We start from the raw sequence: 24313 nt of genomic DNA on the forward strand, positions 1-24313 counted from the left end.
CGTGACATACCATGCCCTAAGAGCCTGCTTTAAGCCATAGACAGCTTTATCAAGATGATACACATGATCTAGAAACTCCTCATTTTGAAAACCCTGGATGTTGTTTTAGAAAGACTTCTTCTTGAAGATGTAAAGCCCCAATTCTGGTATGTTATTTATTATTATTATTTGCTCAATTGCAAGACGGGCTCGACGAGTCAGTGGCCTGACTCGTCGAGTAGAGTCGGGATTTCGAGCATGTTTAAGTTGGTGACTCGGCGATTCCGCCAGCCGGGAAGAAACCCTAATCCACGGGGTTTGCACCCTATATAATGCCCCTTATGCGCCCAATTTGGCCTCCCTCACCCTCAGAACGTTTCATAGCAAAACCTTAACCTATCTTGAGTGATTTTGGGCATTTTTGTGTAAAGAGTGAAGATTGGAAGAGAAGAGGAAGGCTAGATCCAAAGGAGCAGAGGGGAAACAAGATCTTGCATCCATTTTAGAGTCATTTGAGGTATTAATCGGACTCCTTCTGTTCTTTGGATGCTTCTCTTTAGAAATCTCATTTAGGTTACCCTTTTTGCCCATTTATGAGATTAATCTAGTAAAGGAGCTTGTGTGGTAGTATAGCTTTCAGATCTAGTCATATTTTTGTCCCAAAACCCAGATCTAATACCTTTATTGAACCTTGTTGCATATAAGCCCTAGATCTAATCTTATTCATGCATTTTAAGCCTTTAAACCTCTTTAGAGGTCTTTGTGCACGTAAAGATGGAATCTTTACGTTCAAACCAAGCCTTAGGAGCCCAGATCTATCAGTTGGATGTGTTGGTTTTGAGCAGAATGGTCTGAATGGTAATTGCATGCATGCGACTCGGCGAGTCATTCTTAGGACTCGGCGAGTCGAGTCGTGAGTTCCCGAAGTTTCCACTGTTGAGTTATGCGAGTGGAATCAGTGAGTGTGAGGAGGACTCAGTGAGTTGATTGGCAGACTCATTCATGGAGGGACTCGGCGAGTCAATGCCCTGACTCGACGAGTCCAAGGCAATCTTCATACCTCAAGATCGGACTCGACGAGTTGTTCATACAGCTCGGCGAGTCACAACCAAAATGTTCATGTGTTGAAGGAGGACTCGACGAGTTGTTCGTACAACTTGGCGAGTCGGATGCAGATTGACTAAGTGATAGCATTGAAGAGGAACTTGTCGAGTCTATGCCAAACTCGACGAGTAGTAGCTAGCAGAAGCAAGGAAGTGAGAGTGAGGACTCGACGAGTTGGTGACCCAACTCGATGAGTCAGGTCAACTGTATGTTGACTTTGACCAATAGGTTGACTTTGACCAGGGGTAAAATAGTCATTTTACCCTCAGTATACTTATGAGTATTTGATTCAGAGTGTTATGGAAATTGTAGTCGGGGATATACTGGAGCAGCAGTAGTCAGTTTCCAGAGTAGTTCATTTACCAGCCAGCATACGAGGTGAGTTTCCTTCCAGTAGGAACGGGTCTAAGGCCACAATGCCAACCCATTTAGTTAACAGTAGTTTTCGGACTTCAGTCTGATGCAGTAGTTAGTATGTTTGATGCCTTCCTGGCTCAGACAGGTTTTGCGTGTTATATGTTTCGGGTATGGCTCGACTAAGTATACAGTCTATGTTGTTATACTAGTTGATATGTGTATGCTATGCCATGCTTAGTGGTTTCGGACTTCCGTCCGATGTAGATAGTTCCGGACTTCGGTCTGATGCAGTTAGTTCCGGACTTCGGTCTGATGCAGAGGGCAGGGCCCTGGTTAGTTCCGTACTTCGGTCCGATGCAGTTTCCGGACTTCGGTCCAATGCAGTGGGCGGGGTCCAGTAGTTTTTTATATGTTTGTATGGTATGTGGTAGTTTGGAGGAGCTCACTAAGCTTTATGCTTACAGTTTCAGTTTTGGTTTCAGGTACTTCCGCAAGTAAAGGGAAGAGCTTGGGATGACGGCATCGCACACACCACAACTTCAACTTTATTCCTGGGAGTTTTTGTTCAGATACTTAGATATGATTTGATACAGTTTTGATACGACACTTTTATTGTGGCTTTTGAGATACCCGACGAATGGTTATTATCATATGACATTTAGTGTTATGACTTTTATTATTATTTAAAACAAAATCTTTGGGTCGTATTTTTTGATGTTTCAGAAGATGTCCATGTAGAAAGGTAGCCTTGACATCCCTTTGGTAGACTTTGAAGTTTTTAAAGAGGAAAAAGCTAGAAACACATGAATTGCTCCAAGTCTTGCAACTGGAGCAAACGTTTCATCATAGTCTAACCCTTCAAGATGACAGAACCCTTGAGCTACAAGCCTAGCTTTGTTTCTTATGAAGATTCCATATCTATTCATTTTGTTCCTGAAAAACCAGCGACCTCCAATGATTTTCTTTCCTTGAGGTTTGGGAAACAAAGACCACACACGATGACGTTCGATTTCATTTAGCTCATCCCGCATGGCCTTAACCTAGTCAGATTCTTCCAAGGCATCAACAACATTCTTTGGTTCGATCATTGAGACAAATTTTACAAGCATGTAGAAGTTGTTGCTGACTCTGTTGCGAGTGAGAATCCCATAATTTACATCTCCAATGATTTTAAATTCAGGATGATCTCAAAGTATTATTAGATTAGAACTTTCATATGTATTGTTATGGGCAGAGACTACCTAATTTGATGATTCAAATTCTTTAGGGACAACAAGCTGATCTTCAGAGATAGGTTTAGAATTGATTAATTGAGCAACATTAGGAATAATGGGATCAACATCATCTAACAAGAGCTCAGGAACAGGGTATGAAGGACTATAAGTAAGTTCATTCATAATTGATGAGGGGTGATCAACTTGATCATGAATGAATAAGTCCTCAGAAAAGGTGACATGAATTGTTTCTTCAACAATTTTCCTTGAATGATTAAATACTCTGAAAGCCTTGGATAGGCTGGAGTATCCTAGGAACACTCCTTCATCAGCTTTAGCCTCAAACTTCGAAAGCTCATCTCTTTGATTCAAGATTTAACAGACACATCCAAACACAAGAAAATAAGAGATGTTTGGTTTCCTTCCTTTTCATAGCTCATAAGAAGTTTTCCCATGATGTTTAACGATAATAGACCGGTTTTGGGAATAACACACTGTATTGACATCTTCAGCCCAAAATGACTATGAAAGACCATCTTCAACAACCAGAGTTCTTCCAGCTTCAATGAGAGTTCAATTTCTTCTTTCTGCAATACCATTTGTTGGGGAGTTCTAACTGCCGAAAACTTCTGAGAGATTTCTGAGACTAAGCAAAAATCTTCCAAAGAGGAGTTTCTGAATTTAGTTCCATGATCACTACGTAATTGCCTTACTTTGTGATCAAATAGTACTTCCAACTGCTTAATGTGAGCAATGATTTCATCAGCAACATGACTCTTCTTTCTTAAAAAGACTACCCATGTAAACCTTGAAAATTCATCCATAATGACAAGAGTATATTTCTTTGAAGCTCTTGACTTAATCGAAACTGGTCCAAAAGGGTCCATATAAAGGAGATGAATAGGTTTGATGATTGAAGAGCAATGTGACAGCCCGTTAATTTAAATCTTGTAAAAGTCAAACTTGGGTCAACTAAAGTCAAACTTCTTGTGTTGATCTATTTTATTTGATGACAATAAAACTCAGATTGATTAGATCTTTCACAGGTAAAAGATAAAGATAAAAAAAACAAACACAATAATATGATGAATACAGAATAGAATCAACGTTGTGCTTATGATTCAAATATCGTCACGCCTCAGCAGAGCTCGATGAAGAACTTCCACTATAGAGGCGAGTTAGGGTTTACAAAAACTGAATCAGAAAAATAATAAAAGCATTAGCTACAAAGACTGCATGCATGCAATTTAAATACTAAAACCTAGAATAAAAAAAGCATGGTTGAACAGGCCCAAACCGGCAATCAAAACTGGGCTAAGGACCGAGCCCATGATGCAACACTATAAGCCCAACGATCTCCCCCTTTGCGTCAAATGAGGCGAGAGATCATTTTCTTTGAGTTGGCTTCACAGTCTTGACCACTTTGAACAGCCGAGGGATAATAGCAAAAAGAGTCTGCCGAAATTGAATGTACCAACTCAGCATATTAATAAACATCTTCTTGTCAGCTGCAGTGTTCTGATCACACCTCTGAATAATCTCCAATATGTGCTCCAAGCAAGTAGTTGAGAAGAGGTGTTTGTCAACAAGAGCGAACATGCATTTCTGTCCTTCGCCTCTAAAGAACGTGACAGTGTGGTACTTTGAATCAATCTTGCCCTTGACCATTGTATTAAGATTGCTAGCTTTGCCCATGGTTTTGATCATGGTTTTCTTGTGAATGGCAGAGGCAATTTCCTGGTCCATCTTTTCTACCTCGTGAATGTAGCACACAAGCATTCGCTTGACATGGTCAATGATTGGTTGATACTCCTGTGGATTTGATAGTCAGATTTTGTTGAGGAGTATCCAGTCGTGGGGATTGAGGTTTGGTAGATCAGCAAGGGTGAAGTTATGAGCCGAGCCTTCAGAGCCTCGAGTCACCTTTAATTTTACATTAACAAACTTCCCTGCTGAGTAGGGCTTCAGAACCTTGACAGTCGTAATTTTCTTCGAACTCCAGGTCAAGTACTGGGGTTGAGAGAACTCTAGGTAGAACTCCAACATATCCCTATCCACCTTCGGGTCTGGAGACGGGATGGCAACAGTCGAGTTGAAGCAATGAAAGATCAATGCCTTTCGTGTGATCGGCATGTCAAACTGTGCATCCTTGGAGTTATTAAGCCCGAACGACATCACAGGCTCAAGCCAAAGTGTGCTTGGCTCATCAATGGCACACCTTTGAAGCGAATCGAGAGCCCATTCAGGAAAAATGGACTTCTTCTTTTCTAGGAGCTCTTTTTCCTTTTGCTTCTGCTCTAGCTCAGCCTTTTGTTTCTTGAACCTTTCTTCAATCTTTTTATCAGAACGTTTTGTCTTCTGAAAAGGCTTTTCAGGATTTTCACCATAGACATCATCTTCATTAGCAGTGTCATCATCCCCAATTTTCTTCTTCTTCTTGTCTCTATTACTGATCGAAGCATCATTATCCTTCAGTTCAGTAGATGGTTTCGGTGCAGGAGGAGGTTGAGTTTTTGCTGCCTTCTCTCCCCCCTTGTTTCGGCTAGACGCTAGTCACCGGAACACCTTTGATACGACTAAGGATGTCCAGGGCAGGTCGAAGTTTGTCAGCCAAATGCCTGCAAATTGTGATGGTAATGATGGGATCATGGGCTTCAAGAAGGTGAAGTAAGATGGAGTGAACATCAACAGCAGAGCTTCGTATAACCTCCCTCTCAGACTTCAAGTGATTGAGTTCGACTGTCGCAGTGCGAAGTTTGAGATTCTACATCTTTATCTGAAAGGTTCTTTTGTCGAGTTCATCCATGATGCGATTCTCAACAGCCAACTCTGCCTCCAATTGAGTCAATCGATCATTGACATTGTCGTGTAGAGTGGCATTGGCTGCCTCGATTGCTTGACAAGCAGCTTCAAGGTTAGACCGTTTAGCTTGAAGAGAACCCTGAAGATTGTCAATCGAAGCGTTCACAGTTTGAGAATTTTTCTGAGCTGCCGCCTGCAATGAATCCAAAAATAAGTGAGCCTCAGAAATTAGTTTATTGACTTTTGCGGTCACTTCTTTGCACTCCTTTGTGGAAGCCTCAACAGCGAGGGAGGCTTTCTGGCATTGTGAAGTGGAGGCGTCTATAGCCTTAGCTGCAGCAAAAAGAGAGGCATTGTGTTCTTGAACAACAGAGGAGAACAAAGCCTTTAAAGCAGCATCAGAATAGGCTCCAGATGAAGAAGAGGAGAGCAGTTGATCGAGTTTGTCTTTGACTGCTTTGAGATGATGCTTGGTTACCGGTTCATTGTCGTCTTCATCACTCTATACACGGTAAGGACTGAAAGAAGTGGAATCAAATTCCAAGTCCTTACCGCCTAGAACTGGGGTGGTGTCAGTAGAAGGTGTAGGTGATAAGCGTTTGGTAGTAACAGGAGGTTTGGTTGTTACTGGTGGTTCGGTTGTAACAGGTGGGGTGGGAGCTATAGAATGAGTAGTGGTGGTAGTGGTAGTGTCTATGAAGATTGGAGTGGGGATGGGAGTAGAGGTTGATGGTTAAGATGTAGGGATAGGAAATATAGGAGGGATGGATATTGGGATAGTAACAGGTGGAGGAGAAGGAGGTAGGGAGAGAACTGGAATTTATGGGGTAGGGGAGCGAGACAGGGTATCACCACGACCCGAAGCCTCAACATCAGAGCTTTTGCTTTCAGATTCTGAAGGAGAAGCATATGTATGTTTGGGAGGAACATACTCTGAGTCTGAATCACTTGAAGATTGGAGTATGAGTCTCCAAGCAAGCTTCTTCTGCTTCTTTGGTTGAGGCTGGGACGGAGCACCCTTGTCAGACTTTCGCTTCTTAGGGGTTTGCCCCTTGGTTTTTTTAGTCACCTTCGAATCCTTCTGAGTGTCAGTCTTCTTTCCCCTTTTTGCTGGCTTCTTAGCCTCGTCAATGGAGTGAACCATGGCTGGTGTAAGCTCCCTTGGACTTGAAGAAGGAATCTTCCTGTATTGTTGCAGGACATTACTTGCTGCAGACACACAGGCAAGCATGGTGTCCTGAATGGATCCAATAAAGGAGTACTTGGTGGGATCTGTGACGATTATCTTGGTTGTGTGAAAGGTGTTGATAGAGGATAGAAGAGAATCCGCCATGATTGGAACGTGAAGACGATCCATTTCCCACTTGGTGATGATTGACCAGTACCTGCCACACGAGATTTCTGAGTGTCTTGAGGAGGAGTACAAGCTTTGGGCTAATTGTTCCCAGATGATGGACCCATAGTCTAGATCTATCCCATGATATAGACCATAAAGCATAGTCATGAATGACTTGCTTGCTCCATATGAGCCGGCGCTTCGCTTAAAGAGTCCTTTAAACAGTAGAGTAAATACACAATTCCATTGAGGAGGAAGGCATGACTTCTTGAACTTGGTTATGTGGTTAGGGTTTCAGTGTACCCCATTTGACAGAACTTTGAGAAGAGCTGACCAGTAGTGATCGAGTCAGGGTTAACCAAGTTTGGTTCTTGAGAGAGACCAATTAGGGCATAGAAGCGGTGCTTGGAGATAGAAGTCTTCTCGTTGTGGACTTCAAAGTGAATCATTTCAAGAACTTTGTCGCAATAGGCAGTGGAGTAGATGAGTGAGAGGCAGGACATGGAAACGACTTCAACTTTAGTCAGAGCGTCGACGAGAGGCGAGTATTTGAGACATTCGACAACATAGAGCATCTAGGGTTCATAGATGAAGGGAGTAAGATCGATGATCAAGTTTTGTTGAGGTTTGATGGTGAGAAAGGTTTGGTGAACAAAGCTATCATGAACTGAAGAAGAGTCTGCCATTGTTGAAGCTTGGAGAAGATGATGAACAGTGAGATAAAGCGCCGTTGTTCTTTGAGAGATTTTTGTGAGTGATAAAAGGGTAAAGTGGAGTGTGCCTGACCCTTTTATACGTACTAGGAGGAGAGATAAAAATATGGCTGATAGCTTGGATTTAATTGGTAACTGCACCTGATTTGATGGATGAACAGTTGTCATACCTGATGATGACACAGGAAAGAGAAAGGACGTTTCCTTTTTGCACGACATTCCATAAAATGTGCTTTTTCAAATCGTCGAAACGATTGGATAGCTGCTGAGTCACCCTTAACTTTATCCCAGTCGTCACCCCCATATTCCACATGAACCGTCATCGCTTTTTAACTTTATCGAGCATTGAAATACTTGATGAAACGAAGCTGGAACAAGTAAATCATCATTAATAGAACCAGATTTTGGAAAATTAAAAATTTTCGTGCAAGGAGTGTAAAAGATAAAGAAATAAAGCAAACTTTTTGGGATAACTTGTGATGTCTGAAAAAGACATAAAGTAGTTGATTCTGGGCACAAATCTCTTCCTTCAAAGTCAAGAGAGACTTTAAAAAGCTTGTGTGGTTTCCCATTAAATAACGATCAAGTACTTGTTAAGAAGTATTGAAAGGCATCTTTTAAATTAAAGCTTATAACGGGTAGCTTTCGCTTCAATTCATGATTTCGATACTTGATATAAGACCGAAACTGAACGAAGTACTTGTGAGATCAATGTGATCTGTTGAACAAGTAGGTAGGAAAGATATGTATTGACTGTTGGATAGGTGAGAAATCTAAAAAAAAATATTAACTGGATCCTTGGGGAAGAAACATTCTTGGTAATAGAATGTTTCAGAAGAATCACTCAAAAAAAAATAAAAAGAGATTTCAGTTGTAACATATAGTTTATGTACCGTCAATTCATTAATGGTATTGAATTGTGAGATTCACTTGGTACATAGTAACACGAAACTAAGATCATTAACACAGATTTTTGTATAACCATAAACCTCAGTGGTAAATGCTGAGAGTCTCAAGGGTTATGTTGGTGAGATGAAGTATAATGGAGAAAAATGATGGAGGTGGTATAAGAAACAAATGTTCCTCTGCTATAAAAGAAGGACTAAGAAGAAAACTCTAAGCTCAATGTGAGTAGAGTAAGGTAGCTCATGATTAGAGTGAATATTGCAGCCTAGCTTGGGAAAACATGATTTGTATATATCATGTTATTAAGGCTTCACTCAAAATATTTTGAGGCTTTAGTCAACATGCAACAGCATACTTCTAGGGACGTATACAACGTGTGTAGAAAAGAAATCATACCTTGTGGATCTTCATCATTGAGAATAACACTTTAAAAAATTGATTAAAACGAAAAATATTTTTGTATTTTGTGAAAAATATTTAATTGAAAAAAAAGAAAAATATTTTTGAATTTTATGAATATAAAAATAAGTATTTAAAAGAATGTACATGGTAATACAATGAAAATGCCTTGAGAAGAAAAAGAAGCAAACAAGTTCAGAAGGACTAAACCCAAAATAGACCGAACGTTCGGTTCATTTCGGTTCTCGGTTCCCTCCATTTCGCTTCTTACCTTTATTGAAGTAAAGGCGATTTTGGTACTGATTCTGCTTCCATCATTCCCAGGCCTTGCAAAACCTTGTTGAAGCTAGCTTCAGGTAAAGCCTTAGTGAAGATATCTGCCAGTTGATTAGTTGTCCTTACAAAGTGAATTTCCACGTTGCCATCTTTGACGTAATCCTTGATAAAGTGATACCTCAGTGCTATTTGTTTGCTCATTGAGTGTTGCACTAGGTTATGACAAATCCTAATTGCACTTTCAGAGTCGCAATATAGTGGTATTTTCTTCATGTTCAGCCCGTAATCTCTTAGTTGACTTTGTATCCATACAACTTGAGATGTGCATGATGCTGCAGCGATGTATTCAGCTTCTGTAGTTGAGAGAAACACAAGTTTGTTTCTTCGATTGCCAGCTAACCAATTTACCGTCTAGAAATTGGCATCCTCCAGTGTTGCTTTTACGATCTAATCCACAGTCACCTAGGTCAGCGTCTAAGAATGCTTGAACAAAGAATCTTGAGTTGGCTGGATACCACAGACTGAGAGAGGAGGTTCGCTTCAGATAGCGAAAGATGTTTTTCACGGCTTGCAAATGAGGTTCTCGTGGGTTAGCTTGGAATCTGGCACAGTAACAGACGAAAAACATGATGTCGGGTCTACTGGCTGTGAGATACATTAGAGACCCAATCATTTGATGGTAGAGCATCATGTCAGCGGCCGACTTCTCCAATGAGAGCGTAAGCTTTGTCCCAAAAGCCATTGGAACTTTAACTTTGGAGTCCCCCGTCATACCAAATTTAGCCAATAATTTCTTGGTGTATGTCTCCTGATTAATAAAAATGCCTTCGAGTCCCTGTCTAATGTTTAAGCCAAGGAAAAAGCTAATTGGACCCATTGAGCTCGTATCAAATTTAGTTTCCATCAACTTCCTGAATTCAACTGTTAAGTTGGGATTCGTGGAGCCAAAGATGATGTCATCAACATAAATTTGGACTATCATAAGGTGATTACCCTCTCTCTTTCGAAAGAAGGTTGGGTCAACCGAACCTTGTTTGAATTTAGACATTTTTAAGAACCGAGTTAGAGTTTCATACCATGCCCTGGGAGCCTATTTTAGGCCATATACCGCTTTATGAAGTATGTAGCAGTGATTTGGATACTTCTCGTTCATGAAGCCTGGCGATTGCTCAACGTACACAGTTACTTCAAGTTCTCCGTTGAGAAAGGCACACTTGACGTCCATCTGATAGACTTCAAAGTTTTTGTGTGCAACGTAGGCAAGAAAGATATGAACGGACTCTAATCTTGCAAGGGGGACGAAGATTTCTTCATAGTCAATACCTTCTTCCTGACAGTAGCCTTTCACAACTAACCGAGCTTTGTTACGAATCACGTTCCCCTCCTTATCCATCTTGTTTCTGAATACCCATTTGAGACCTACAACTGAAGCATCCTTTGGAGTTGGAATAAGACGCCATACTTTATTTCTTTCAAATTCATTCAACTCATCTTGCATGGCTTGCACCCAATCAGAGTAATCAAGTGCTGAATTAACAGTCTTCAGTTCAACTTTGGAAACAAAGGAGCTAAACATACAAAACTCCACTTGAGAAAAGAGTGCAGCTTGTTTCGCTTTGATCTGGGATCGAGTTAACACCTTTTCAGAAGATTCCCCAATAATTTGACTTTGAGGATGATCTTTTATCCATTTAATAAGCGACAGGTAATTTGGATCACAAGAGGGATCCAATTCTGCATTGATTTCTTCTTCCAATCCTGATAGCATGTCATCATCATTAACATTGGTGTTCTCCCCCTCGAAGGATGATGCGTGTTCAGAATCTAGATTAGTATCTTCTCCTTCTATTGGATTCTCTGAGAAGCTTGATGATTGTGACGATAAATTCTCCCCCTGGAATGATGAACCTTGATTGTGTTGTAGTAACGGACCCTCCCCCTAGACATTAGGATGGTCATTTGAAGGTTCTCTTCCGTCTGGCCTCTCGGTTGCTTTAGGTGGATCATCAGCCATCTTTTGAGCAGCATCATCAATGATTTGCCTTAGACTATCAACCTTGTTGTCTTTCGTCGTTGATTCAGAATCAATTGTTGTTTGAGGCTCATCAAAAAGAAGCATATATTGCTTGAAAAGATTTGAAATAGAGGTTGTAACTTGACAAGTCTTTGGAAAGATTTCCTGTATGGCACCTTCAGTTGTCTTCATCTTCTTAACATAGCTATTGTCAAAAGTGACATAGTATGTTTCTTCAATCTTCTTAGAGCGCTTGTTTAGAACTCTATATGCCTTAGAACTCAGGGAGTAACCTAAGAATATTCCTTCATTTGCCTTAGCATCAAATTTATTTCGATTCTCTTTAGAGTTGAAGATGAAGCATCTTTAACCAAACACATGGAAGCATTTCACATTCGGTTTGCGATTGTTCAAGATTTCGTAGGGAGTGATAGAGAATCGCTTGTTCAGATATGATCTGTTCTAATTGTAACAAGCAGCAGAGATTGCATCAGCCCAAAAATATAAAGTTCATGATACGAAGCATAACATCGTTCGAGCTGCTTCACACAAAGACCGGTTTCTCCTTTCAACAATATTATTTTGCTGTGGAGTACAGGGGGCTGAGAAATTATGTTTCTTTCCTTTCTCAACAAGAAACTCTTCAAAATATTTGTTCTTGAATTCGAAGTCGTTGTCGCTTCTTACATTACGAACAACTTTCCTCAGTTGAATTTCTATCTGTTTTATGAAGAGCTTGAGCTTTAGAGTAGCCTCAGATTTTTGCTTCAAGAAAACACCCAAGTGAATCGAGAGAAATCGTCCACTATGGCCAGAATATACTTGTTACCACCAATGATTTCAACGGAAGAAGGGCCACACAGAACGATGTGAAATAGCTCCAATGGTTTTATTACCTTTGTATTGATAATAGAGGGATGACTTTGTCTACTCTGCTTTCCCATTTCACAGGCTACGCATAGGTGATCTTTATCGAATTTAAGAACTGGAAGACCTCGAACATGATCTCCTAAAACCAGCTTGTTGATATCCTTGAAATTAAGATGAGAGAGTCATCGATGCCATAACCAGCTTTCATCTGAGTGAGCCTTCATGAGTAAACAGACTATTTGTTTGCCTCGAATTGGGTTGAGGTTTAAAGGGTACATTTCCCCCTTTCGCTTCGACTTCAGCAAAATATTATTTGACTTCTTCTCGAGTATTTCTGATCCTTCATCATCAAACGATACCTTCAATCCAGTACCAACTACCAGCTGTGATACACTAATAAGGTTGTGTTGGAGCCCTTCAACATAAGCTACCTTTCTTATCGAGAAATCGCCATTGGTGATCATTCCATAGCCTTTGATAGTACCAAATGAGTTGTTGTTGTACTTCACAATACCACCATCCTTGAGAGACCGAAACTCCCTCAGTTCTTCCTTCCTTCCTGTCATGTGACATGAGCAGCCACTATCAATATACCATTCTTTGTCAAACTGCTCGTCACTAATAACCTGCAAAATATCAAGCAGATTTAGGAACCCAAAGTTTCTTGGGTCCTTGTGAGCCTTTTTACAGGACAAGGAATAGTAAGAGAGATATCAACCAAATAAGTACGTTTAACTAAATTTGTTTCATCTTTTTTTTATAGTGAATACTTTAATTTTGGTTGATTTAGGTTCATAGGACGTAGGTTTTGAGATTTTGACGTCAGCATTCTTTTGTGTCTCTTTTGGACTTCTATCATCTTCTAGATATAGTTTTCCTTTTTCCTTAGAATAAGAAGAGTTAGGTTTAGAAGTGACATTGGGTCTTCTGTTCGCCTGATTAAACGTGTATGGTTGAGGACCGAAACCACTCTTTCGGTTGCTATTAGGCTGAGGACCGAAACCACTCTTCCGGTTGCTATTAGGCTGAGAACCAAAACCACTCTTTTGGTTGCTATTAGTCTGAGGACCGAAACCACTCTTTCGGTTGCTATTAGGTTGAGGACCAGAACCCCCCTTTCGGTTCCTTTCAGTCATGGAACCGAAACTACACTTTCGTTTCTTTTCAGTCGAGGGACCGAAACTACCCTCTCGGTTCTTTGATTCCTCTTGAGACTTATGCTTCCTTTTGTTCCTTACATAGTGAGGATTTTGTACTCTCCAAAACTATTTTCTTTCTGAGAGATTCTTCTTATATCTCAGATTTCGTTGGTGTTTTCGATCAGCTACCTGTTTTGGATTTTTGTAGATGTTAGCCTTTTTCTTTGAAGCACGAGCATAGTTTTCGCTCTTTGTTGAAGAAGTTTCACTGGTAGTTTGCACCGATTCGCCCAATGATGTTTTGGTGCCACTTGTGCTTGGCACATCATATCTTGCAGGCTCATTTAGAGGTTCTGGCACATATCCACCTTTCACTCTCCATAAAGTCTTCTGAGATAGACCTTTTGTCTCGTCAGCATTATCTATTGGTGCTGACCAGAAGAACTCATCACATCCATCTGCATTATCTTCTTCCACCATAGATTTCAGTTCTGCGGTTTGTTGTGGAGAGACTCCTGGAACTGTGTAGACATGATTTGGAGTGTTTTGTACCTTTTGATACACAACAACTTTAGCTTTGAGAGTTCTGGTCTTGTCTGTTGATGAGCGAGCGAACTGAACAGAATTTTCAGAAATCAGATTTTTGCGTGTTTCAGGTTCGCTTTTGATAAATTCTGAACAGTCCACCAAATCCTCTACAGATATTTCACTTAGATCATCATCCTCATTAAGTTCAGATACATTTTCAACATCAATTTTATTTTCTGAACTTAATTTGGCATTTAATGAGTCAAATTTCTATACAGTTTCGGTTCTTAACTTCAATTTATCATTCTCATCTAACAGATTTTTGAGCATGTCCTTGCGGTCTTTGGACTTGATGTAGGATTCAATTTTGTCAAGACCGATTTTATATGCAGCAGAGACTTCGTTGGAAGATACAACGCTTTCACAGTTGTAAGCTTTGGCATCGATTTCATCCTCCTTTAACTCAAGGAAGGGTAAAATCATTCGATGTATCTTCTTTCCTATTTCACAATCAAGAAGCAACTGAGTGATATTAAAATAAAGTCTTTTAGCAATCAAACAAAACACATTTCGTTGTTTTAAAAGTTTAAGATTGTTTCATTGCAAATAAATCGATTCATCCTTAGAACTAATCAGCTCTTTCTCCTTCAGCTCAATCCACATCCTCTTTTCCTCACTCTTCAACGATATCCTGCTAATTTGATCAGTCATGTTAGAATTTGTGACACGGGTTTGGGTAAGACAGCTACTTATGCTTGAAAATTTAGATTTTAAGTTATTTAATTCCTTTTCATAGTTAGTAACAAGTATATTTAGAGAAGCAAGAATATTTTGTACCTTCTTGATCAACTCATCACATTAGTTGATCTGTGCACTAATAGGTTTAGCAGCAAAACACCTGTCCTGTCGCTCCTTCTCACCCTCTATCCCACCATCAGTTGTATATCCTCTCATCTGAGATACAACTTCGGTTACCATCAAACATCTTCCTGCAGCAGTTTCTTCTTCTACCAACATCGCCTTGCCATAAGTGGGTTTTCTCACTTCTTCATCCTCGGAGTCCGTGGACAATATTTCCACACCACCAAATTCATCACGATTGCCTGTATCCTGTACAATCAAAGCATTCATGGTTATGTTCTTAGCAACAGACTTTCTTTTCTTGATTTCCTCCAGTCGTCTCAGGAGGCTCGCTTCCTCATCATCATCATATATCTTTTCTGCTTTCTGTTTCAGCATACAGTCTTTTGCAAAATGGTTCTTGCCCCTACAGTAATGACAATCAAATCCTGAATCTCCAACAGCTTTCGCTTCTTTCTTTGACTCTTCTGACTTCGACCCCATCTTCGGTTCCTCCTTAACCTTTTCAGCGCTGTAAATTCCCTGCCAGTTTCGGTTCTTGTTGGTTGGGAACTTTCTTTTAATGAACTTTCTAGGATTAGAGACCATCATGGCATATTCTTCACCAGTTAGATCGTAGTCAACAAGATCCAATTCCTCTTCTTCTTCAATCGAACTCTTCCCTTTTGAAACAAGGGCTAACGAACCCAAACAAGAAACCACATTCATTTCCTTAGACAATGCATTTTCATGGGATTTCAAAATTCCCACCAGTTTTGCTAGAGAATACGATTTGAACTGTTCATGTGCTTTAACAGTGGATACGACAGCCATCCATTCAGATCTCAAACCGTTCATGAATGTAACCTTTTGTTCTATAACCTTCCTTTCGATCCCATGCTTTATCATCTTACTTAAAAGATGATTAAAGCGATCACAATCCTGAACCAGTTTCTCTTCGGGCTTCTATTTGAAATCACCAAATTCAGAAAGCAAAAGAGTTTGAATGGAATGTTCCAGATCTTCATCAGTGGAATACAATTCTTTTAGCCTGTCCCATATCTCTTTAGCAGTAGTGCATGAACTCACCAAACGGAAAGTATCTAACTGTAGAGCAAACGTAATCATCCTCAAGGCCTTGATGTTGCATTGAAACTTTTCCTTCTCGTCTTGAGGAATATCTTTTACATCGTTAACAAGCTAATTGTACACCTTCGGAGTTTTGACAATCTTTGAGGTGCTTGAGTGAGCGAATGGGCCAACAGTGATTGCTTCCCAGATCAAGTACCCATTATCTTCTGATCCAATCACATAATGCTGGTAGAGATGTTGATCGGATTGGATTGAGAATCATCCAAGGACATTTTGATAGCGTTTGATCCATTACCTGTTTTACAGAAGAGACTTGTAATTTTATCAGTTAGAGTAAGAATGACGATTAATGAGATACGTCAATATGGAATGACGGCTCAATTAATATCAATCAATGCGAACCCAAAGAACTTCTTCGACAAAAGATATGTGTATCAATTATACAGTCTCCTACTCTGATACCAATTGATGAGAATAAAACTCAGATCGATTAGATCTTTCACAGGTAAAAGATAAAGATCAAACAAAAACAAACACAATAATATGATGAACATATTATAGAATCAACGTTGTGCTAATGATTCAAATATAGTCACGCCTCAGCAGAGCTCGATGAAGAACTTCCACTGTAGAGGCGAGCTAGGGTTTACAAAAACTGAATCAGAAAAATAATAAAAGTGTTAACTACAAAGATTGCATGCATGCAGCTTAAATACTAAACCCTATAATAAAACAAGCACGGTTGGACAGGCCCAAACCGGCAATCAAAATTGGGCTAAGGACCGAGCCCATTACACAACACTATAAGCCCAACATTATTAAGTTAGATTTAAAATCCATATGCGTTTAAACCTTTTATTAGAAGTGTTACAAATTGGAAGTGAATTTCTTAATCCGAGAAGTCTTGCTAGGACCGAAAACCCTCGCATGCTCTTACAAACTTCAAACTGCAAACAGACTTCGGACCGTTAACCCACTTCTGCCACAAACCCTCGGTTCGCAGCCGCAAACCCTCGGTTTCCAACCGAGAACCCTTGTTCTTATCCTCTCGGTTTGCAAACCAATGCTTGTGTCCTATCACTATTTTGGCCCTATACATATGGAGGCACCAAAATCACCACCTCACTTCTACACTTCTAACCGAAAACTCCAGCTTTTCTCTCAAGATCATCAACCAAAAAGCCCTTATTATTTCTCAACTATCATCTGAAAAAGCCTTGAATCTTCTTCGGATCTTGCTAAGAACACCAAGTGTTCTTCATTTCATCAAGATATCACCTTCCTTTTGGTGATCTTTAACCTAAAACTCTTGGATAATCTTGGTTTCACCAAGAACACCAAGATCTTCATGTGGCCAAAAACCCTAAGGTTGGCCAAAAACACATTGCAGCCTGCCAAAATAGCTTCTAACACTCCTATTTGCAAGCAAACCTTACAAATTAGTCTGTGTCCTTAACATACTTGCGATTATATTCACTAATAGTATACATATATATTACGTGAAATGCTTTTAGGACTTGTTTTTGTCTCGGGATCTAATTTGTGGAAAAACATCCTATATCGAACCATCAAATGAATCACTCACTTGAGGTGAGTTCATACCCCTACAATTTACCTTTTTCAATATTTTTAGGGGGGGAATAGAAGCTAAACATAATATAATTATGTTAACACTTACATGTGAAAAGAAACAAACAAAGAAATTCTTATGCTTATAAATATTGTTAAAAATCATTTTCAAACTATTTTAAAACTATTTTAGATTTCTGTTTATATCAAAATCATATTCATTTGTATATTTATGTATAATGATGCTTTAACGGACTTAGGACCATTGCTAATATCGTAACTCCTGTTCCTTGTTTGGTTGTGGTCTTAGGGTAGGATCACTAGTCTAACTGTCGGCTAAATCATAATTATACATGCTAAATATATACATGAATATTAAATCTCATTTTCAAGAACTTAGTTAACTCAATTGCATATGATGGGCAAATGAGTCTTTTCTCCAAATCATTTACAGTTAAACAAACACACTAGTAAACTATAATAGGTATAGTTTAGAGAATCGATTCACACTATTTTCTATATCAGAGAAACAATACATGAATCGTACATACATACTATTACTTTTCATTTCAAAGTACACTACTCATTTAAAAGAACAAGAAACATATACATACTATACGTAAACAAGTTAACTAGAATGTGATATACTACTTGATGATACTTAGCAACATTCTTGCTAAGTCATGTTTTATAACCAGAGTCTCCTGGAGGGAGAGTGTGAGTTTGTGTATAGATCTATACGACACTAACAATCATGCACCTTGGATGTTAGCTACAGTTGGGACCGGCAGGTCTACGGGTGATAAATGTCATTTCTTTTTCAACGCCTAAAGAATGTCGTGTTTTATACTAGTCAATTAAGTATGGTTATAACCTCAGTCACATTAAGCATTAACTAAACAATTCGGTTTACAAGAGAAACATTTCTTCAATGGTTTTATTTCAAACAAAAGTACTAAAAGATATTATCTTCGATTCCATATATACAATGAGGTTCACACATGAACAAGGCATACTATTTTTCTAATAAAGATAGTTTACAAATATGTAAAAAATACATTTATACTATTTCAAGTACAAACATACATTTTACACTAATTCAAGAGAACAAAACATACAAACAGTTAGGTCTTGGGTAAAAGACTACTTTTCATTTTAAGTAGAAAATATCGGATTTTCTGGGAAGTATACTAACATTTTCATGAAACAATTACAAACATTAGACTCTAAATACTTATGAACTCACCAACATAAATGTTGATACTCTCTTTCAAAATAACTTGTATTTTCAACGAACCAGTAGACAGGTACAGTAGCATAGGTTTTGAGAAGACGGAGCATGTTCAATACTCGTCTTCTAATTTTGCTATAAAATTTTGGTGTCACAAAACTATACAAAGCTATTAATGCAATGGATTTTGTTGTTTGTTTTACTATTGTGCATTATTATGATATTGTACATGACGTCCTCCACCCACGAATGTTTCTGCCATCTCGGTTTGGGGGTGTGACAAAGAGGACTTTGGCTTGAACAAAGACGTGGTTTTCTTCCTTTTTTTCACATGTTCAGCATGGTTTTTCCTTGACAAATTACATCTTAGGAATTCCTCTCATAAACTGATTCCTTGCAATCCTTGAGATGTTCTTAAAGTTCATATGTGACTGCCTTCTATGCCATAGCCAATTTAGATGAGACTGAGCACGAGAAAAGAAGCAACGATGAAGAGAGTTGTCAACATAAAACATATCCAGAACATAGATGTCATTTTATTAAAGAGAACTTCACAGCCAACATCACACAGTTGACTGATAGAAATGAGATTATGTTCGAGAGCTTTCACATAAGCATCATTCTTAAAAACAACAGAATTACACTTGATGGATCCATATCCCATTGTAGCTCCTTCGTCATTATCTCCATATGTAACTAACGGACCATCCTTTTTTAGGAAATTTTCCAGGAGAGACTTGAATCTTGTCATATGTCTTGAGCATCCGCTATCTAAATACCAAATATGCTCTTTACCCTGAAACTAAGATGTATAGTAAGTCCAATATATATATATATATATATATATATATATATATATATATATATATATATATATATATACCCTAAATATACACTGAACCATTTGCAAAGGATAACTAAGAAAAGATGTTATAAAAATCACCAGGGAGACAGTTCAAGGAGTCTCCCTTTTGATGTACTTATCATTTCGAGTCATGATATTATCAGCGCGAACAATGTTCTTTTCAAAAGTGCACTCACTGACTTTGTGAAAGGTGTCTCCACATCGATAAAAAAAAACTTTAATTCCATGATTCTTTCGTTTAACATTAGATTTTGATTTCTTTTCAACTTCTAGATCAGAAGAACTTTGATTATTTGAGTTAGGAGCTCCTGGTTAGTTCTAGAATAAGGAGTGTTATCAATGGTATGCTCATATACTACCTTGTAATGAGATTCATGATCCTTTGAAGAACTATCAGGAGTAGAAGGATTTGATTGATCTCCAGGTTCAGAATTGCTAACTGAGCACTAAGGAAACATGCTAAGAATTTCATTTATAGAATGAAATTCACCATTACATATAGGAAACTTTAGCAAAATCTTAGCTGAGGGAAGAAAATAATCACTATGAGAAGGTTGGAGATAAGGATCAAGAGGAGATAATTTAGAGACACATTTAGTAATGCCATTAGAATCAGTAGAGAAGTGAGTATTGATTAAAGCTTGATTTATAAACTAAGAACTCACAAATCTACTCTGAAAGTCTACTTTTAAGCAGTCAGCTTTATAAAAGGTTTGTTTAGTTTCAACTTTGGTTAAAGAAACAACACCATCTATATCACCTCCAAGAATTTTCTTACACTGATCTGGAATATAAGGATTAATAATTCTCGTGACATTAATATGAGAGGATACCCAATAATTCAAAAAAAAAGGTTAAGTGCAATTAGAATGATCCACAACTTTTTCTTATTTAGTGTGAAAAAAATTATTGGTTCACGAGATACAAGTGTTTTCCTTTTTTTAAAACAGAAAGAGATTTTTCTAGAGAGGAGAGTTTTCTTTGAAAATCATTAGCTCAAGACTGAGAGAATATTTTTCTTTATTTGAGATCAATAAACTGAACGTAAGAGATTGATCGTGTCATCTTTTTCGATACTATCAATAGAGGAAAGATTAACATGATTTTTTATCTAATACACTAAAGTATCATCCCATTCTGACTTGAGGTCTTTAGAAATGTGAGTAAAATCAGTGTTAAGGATCCCAACGCTTTCATGTGAAGTGCCAGCCTCATATTCAATAATCTGAGCCATGAGGCACTTAACTTCATTGTATGAAGAGTTTTCCCTCTCAAAAGCAAATGATAGAGTGGTCGTCATCTCTTGATCAATTGAGTAGTTATGGACCAAACGATAGACATAAAAAGTGAGTGAGTTTCCAAAAGTAATTCTAGCCTTTACATTGAGATTCAACATCCTTTTCTCTTCCTTGTTATAAATGGGAACATATTTCCCTTTCAGATTACTACCATATGCACCATCATTGGATTATTGATGCATATAGGCTATATGACCTTTATTGACGACTGTTGAATCATAAAAGTGACCCTCTTAAACTTGACCTACCGCATCCCCTTGAAGATCTACAGTCATGTCACTTCAGCAACCGCATCCGAAGTCATCATCATCAGCAGTTTACTATCTACTTTTCTTAGTTTATCTTTTTATCAGCTTTTCTTAGATTACTCTTTTTTATCCAGTATGCCTTACATGGCTACATTTAGATAGATGAACAAGTGTAACCTTTGAGTCTCTATATATAGAACCCAATCTTTCTCAACTGAATATAATCTGATAACACTTCGCATCTTAAAATATCATATATTGTGTTATTACTATCATCTCTTTCTTACTCTCCAAATTCACCATATCATAAATTGATAGCATCTCTCTTCGGAGCAAGTCATTCTTGACTTAATCACTAAGTTCGATCTCATTTACTAACTTGGTTTGAATGCATTCCTTGTTAAGAATCAACTTATGTTTAGACTTGATATAACACATGTTGTCATTTATATTTCCTTACATTTCTGGACCTAACTCTCTAATTATCTAACTCTAACTTATTATTATTGTTGAGCTTTTATGATCCTTTGAGATTAACTATTCCGCAACTACACTTGTTCTAACGTTTTTTCAAGTGTGTCTCAAGTTTTTCTTTCAACAATTGGTATCAGAGCCAAAGTGATTGCCTTTTGAAACAAAAATCTGATTTTCAAAAGGCCCTCTATACCACTGAAGCTCATTTCTTAAAAAAAACAAAAAACAACAAAAGTTTTTTTAAAACAAGGAAACATGGCACATGCATTATCTCTCAATGTATCAAACAGTGTTGGTGGTTCGAATAGAGCACCAATACTTCTGGCAAATGAATATCATCACTAGTCTCAAAGAATGGAAAGATATTTAAGGAGACATGGAAGAGACATATGGAAATATGTAGAAGAAGGGCCTCATATTTCTGTTCTTACTCCAGTACAAACCCTCGGAGCCACAGCCAGACTAGCAGGAGGTGAACCAGCGTTGAATCGTCCTACCAAGGACGATCTTGACAAAATGGAAAATGACGCTATTTCCTTTTATGAGATTTCTTGTGGAGTTGCACCTGACAACTTCGACATAATCATCAATTGCAAATCTGCAAAGGAGATATGGGATGTTCTCAAAAATCTGTATGAAGGAATTGAACAAGCTCAAGACAAAAAGCTTACTCCTGCACTCAATGAGTTCAACAACTTTAAAGCTCATGCGGGTGAAAGTTTGGAGGACTCCTTTAAAAGGTTTAATTTGATAGTCACAAAGCTATCCAATGTTGGCACGATCTGAAGCAACCATGAAACAAATCTTCAGTTTCTAAATGGTTTAGGAAGACACTGGACAACTACCAAAATGATTTTCCAAGGGGATAGAAAAATCCACTCTCTTTCTCTCTATAAGCTATACGGTGAACTGGAAGCTCAAGAGTCTACGATACTCAAAGACTGTGTAGACTTTGGTGGCCCACTCGCTCTCATGGCTCAATCTCCTCACTCTTAATCGTACTCCACTACGTATGACAACCCTTGGTAGTCATACGAAGCAGACTCATAATATGATGACGAAGAAGAATTTCATAATGCAATTGCTCTCGTCGGCCAATAATTCAATCGGTTACCACCTTAATTCCGAAAGAACCAACAGTACAACAAACCACCTTTCAACGACAATCCTAACTCTCAAAACACTTACTCTTATTTCACTAAAAAAACCGTACCCACCACCGCAGCCTCAAACTACTCAAACCAAGGAAGCACCTCAGTCCATCCAAACTACGGACTCTAGTACTCCTTCAGAAGGTAAAATTATGTTGTGATTTGTCACAAGTGCAACAAATAGAATCATTTTGCCAAAGACTGCAAGGCAAATGTAGTTAAAGATAGAGCATTCTATCTCAAAATGGATCAAGAGATGGAAGAAAGAGAAAATGGAAGAGCATATGTCGCTCAAGTAAAAAGAGACCATCAGCTTTGGTCCTCCAGGGATGAAGATGAGGACATCAACAATGTCAAAGGAAAGGGAAACATCTGTATGATTGCAACTACTGATGAGGATGGATCCACAAAGAAGGAGAAGAATTACTGTTATATGGCGAAAGATGGGACACTCAACATCATCGAACAGGTAAAACTTATGATCCAAACTCTAAATTATAGCATGCATGATTGTCAGCCCTTCATAGACAACCTTAATGACACTTGTGCTGCCGTCCTTACATACTATAACAAAGCATTAGATGAGAAGAAAATTGTGTCCCAAGAGATGTTTCACGTAAGAGGACGACTGGACAACAAAAGACTCAAAATGGATATGTTAGAAAAGGACATAATGTTAGAAAAAGATGCAAGAATTTTGAGTGAAACACAATTAGAAATAGCATTGAATCAGAGAGATTTAGCTCGGAGTGAAATTGTACGGTTAAATCTCTTAATAGAACAACTGTTTAATGAAAGTGGAGCCATTGAAAATCTTGTTAACAATGGGACTACTGATAATACCTACAATTGGGGTTGGTCCAATGGGTACTCTACCGTAACAGACTCATCACCCCGATTCAATAAGGATCGTCCCTACATCCCTTTGGACCGTGAATTATTGTTTCCTGTCAATGAAAGAACATTTCCTAAAGATATCCAAGCTCACTTTGGTAGACTTCACTATCTGAGTAACAATTGTGTTATCGAGGAAATTCTCCCTGAATTTTCTAATCCTATAGACAACACAACTATTCCCAGTTCTCAGACTTCATCAATCGCTAATGAGGAAAATATCTTGGAAGGTCCTGAAGTCTCAATGGGCTTCCCATCTCTATCATCAGACCGTAGTATCCCTTACTACGGTCATGAACCTCAGTCTGTCCATTTACCTTCCATCAATTGTCACACCAGTGTATCCACTCAAACTTACTATGCGGTTGTTCAAGGCACCGAACCGCAGACCTTAGTCAAAAGTATTGTAGCCATCCAACCAATTCATCATGAATTACCATCTGAAAACTTTGAAGTTGGTAAATGTTCCCCGAATCCTGAACTCTCTAGTTCGGATGAATCAAGTCCTCGTTTTTCAAAATTACCAAGTGTTTCAAGGAAACCGCAACTAAATATCATTGACTGTGGTTCTCCTAAAACCGAGGGGAAAAAGGCTTTAAAAGAATAAATTCGATCCCGTGGTAAAAAGCAGGAAAATCTTCCAAAACAAAAACAACTTGTCAAAATTCCGAAGTCTAGAAGTCCAGAAAAACTTGTTTTCTCAAATTACCTATTCAAAAACTCTACAGTCAAGAAAACAAAGAAAAAGGAATATACAGTTTCTAAATTCATTCCAAGTCCTTCTGACACAACCCAAAAAAAGGTAAAGTCTTTTCAAAATAATGGTTTTCAAATCTATTCCTCAGATGACCCAAAATGGAAGGGTATTTTGCCAACTCCAGCACTCCTAAAGTCAAATCAAAGTTTTAAGAAATCACTTCTCAAAAGGTCTACACGTGCTCTTACACCTGCGAAATCCACTTTTTCAAATCCTATTGTCAAACCTCACAACCCTCGGACTGGTCACAAGCATAC

The 24313-nt window shown here is 38.4% G+C and overlaps 1 protein-coding gene and 1 pseudogene across 1 annotated transcript; one reads left to right on the forward strand and one right to left on the reverse strand.

Moving 5' to 3' along the window:
- Positions 1 to 2159: 2159 nt before the first annotated feature.
- On the reverse strand, positions 2160 to 2471 carry LOC145068205 (putative mitochondrial protein AtMg00820 pseudogene; annotated as a pseudogene).
- Positions 2472 to 21608: 19137 nt separating this feature from the next.
- LOC145068206 (uncharacterized) lies at positions 21609 to 22040 on the forward strand. Its single transcript, XM_079015179.1, has one exon. It carries the CDS (start codon positions 21609 to 21611, stop codon positions 22038 to 22040), a length of 432 nt encoding a protein of 143 aa, XP_078871305.1.
- Positions 22041 to 24313: the final 2273 nt, after the last annotated feature.

This window comes from Lactuca serriola, chromosome 8 (genome assembly GCF_051521515.1).
Source record: "Lactuca serriola cultivar US96UC23 chromosome 8, Lser_US96UC23_V15, whole genome shotgun sequence".
Lineage (NCBI taxonomy): Eukaryota > Viridiplantae > Streptophyta > Magnoliopsida > Asterales > Asteraceae > Lactuca > Lactuca serriola.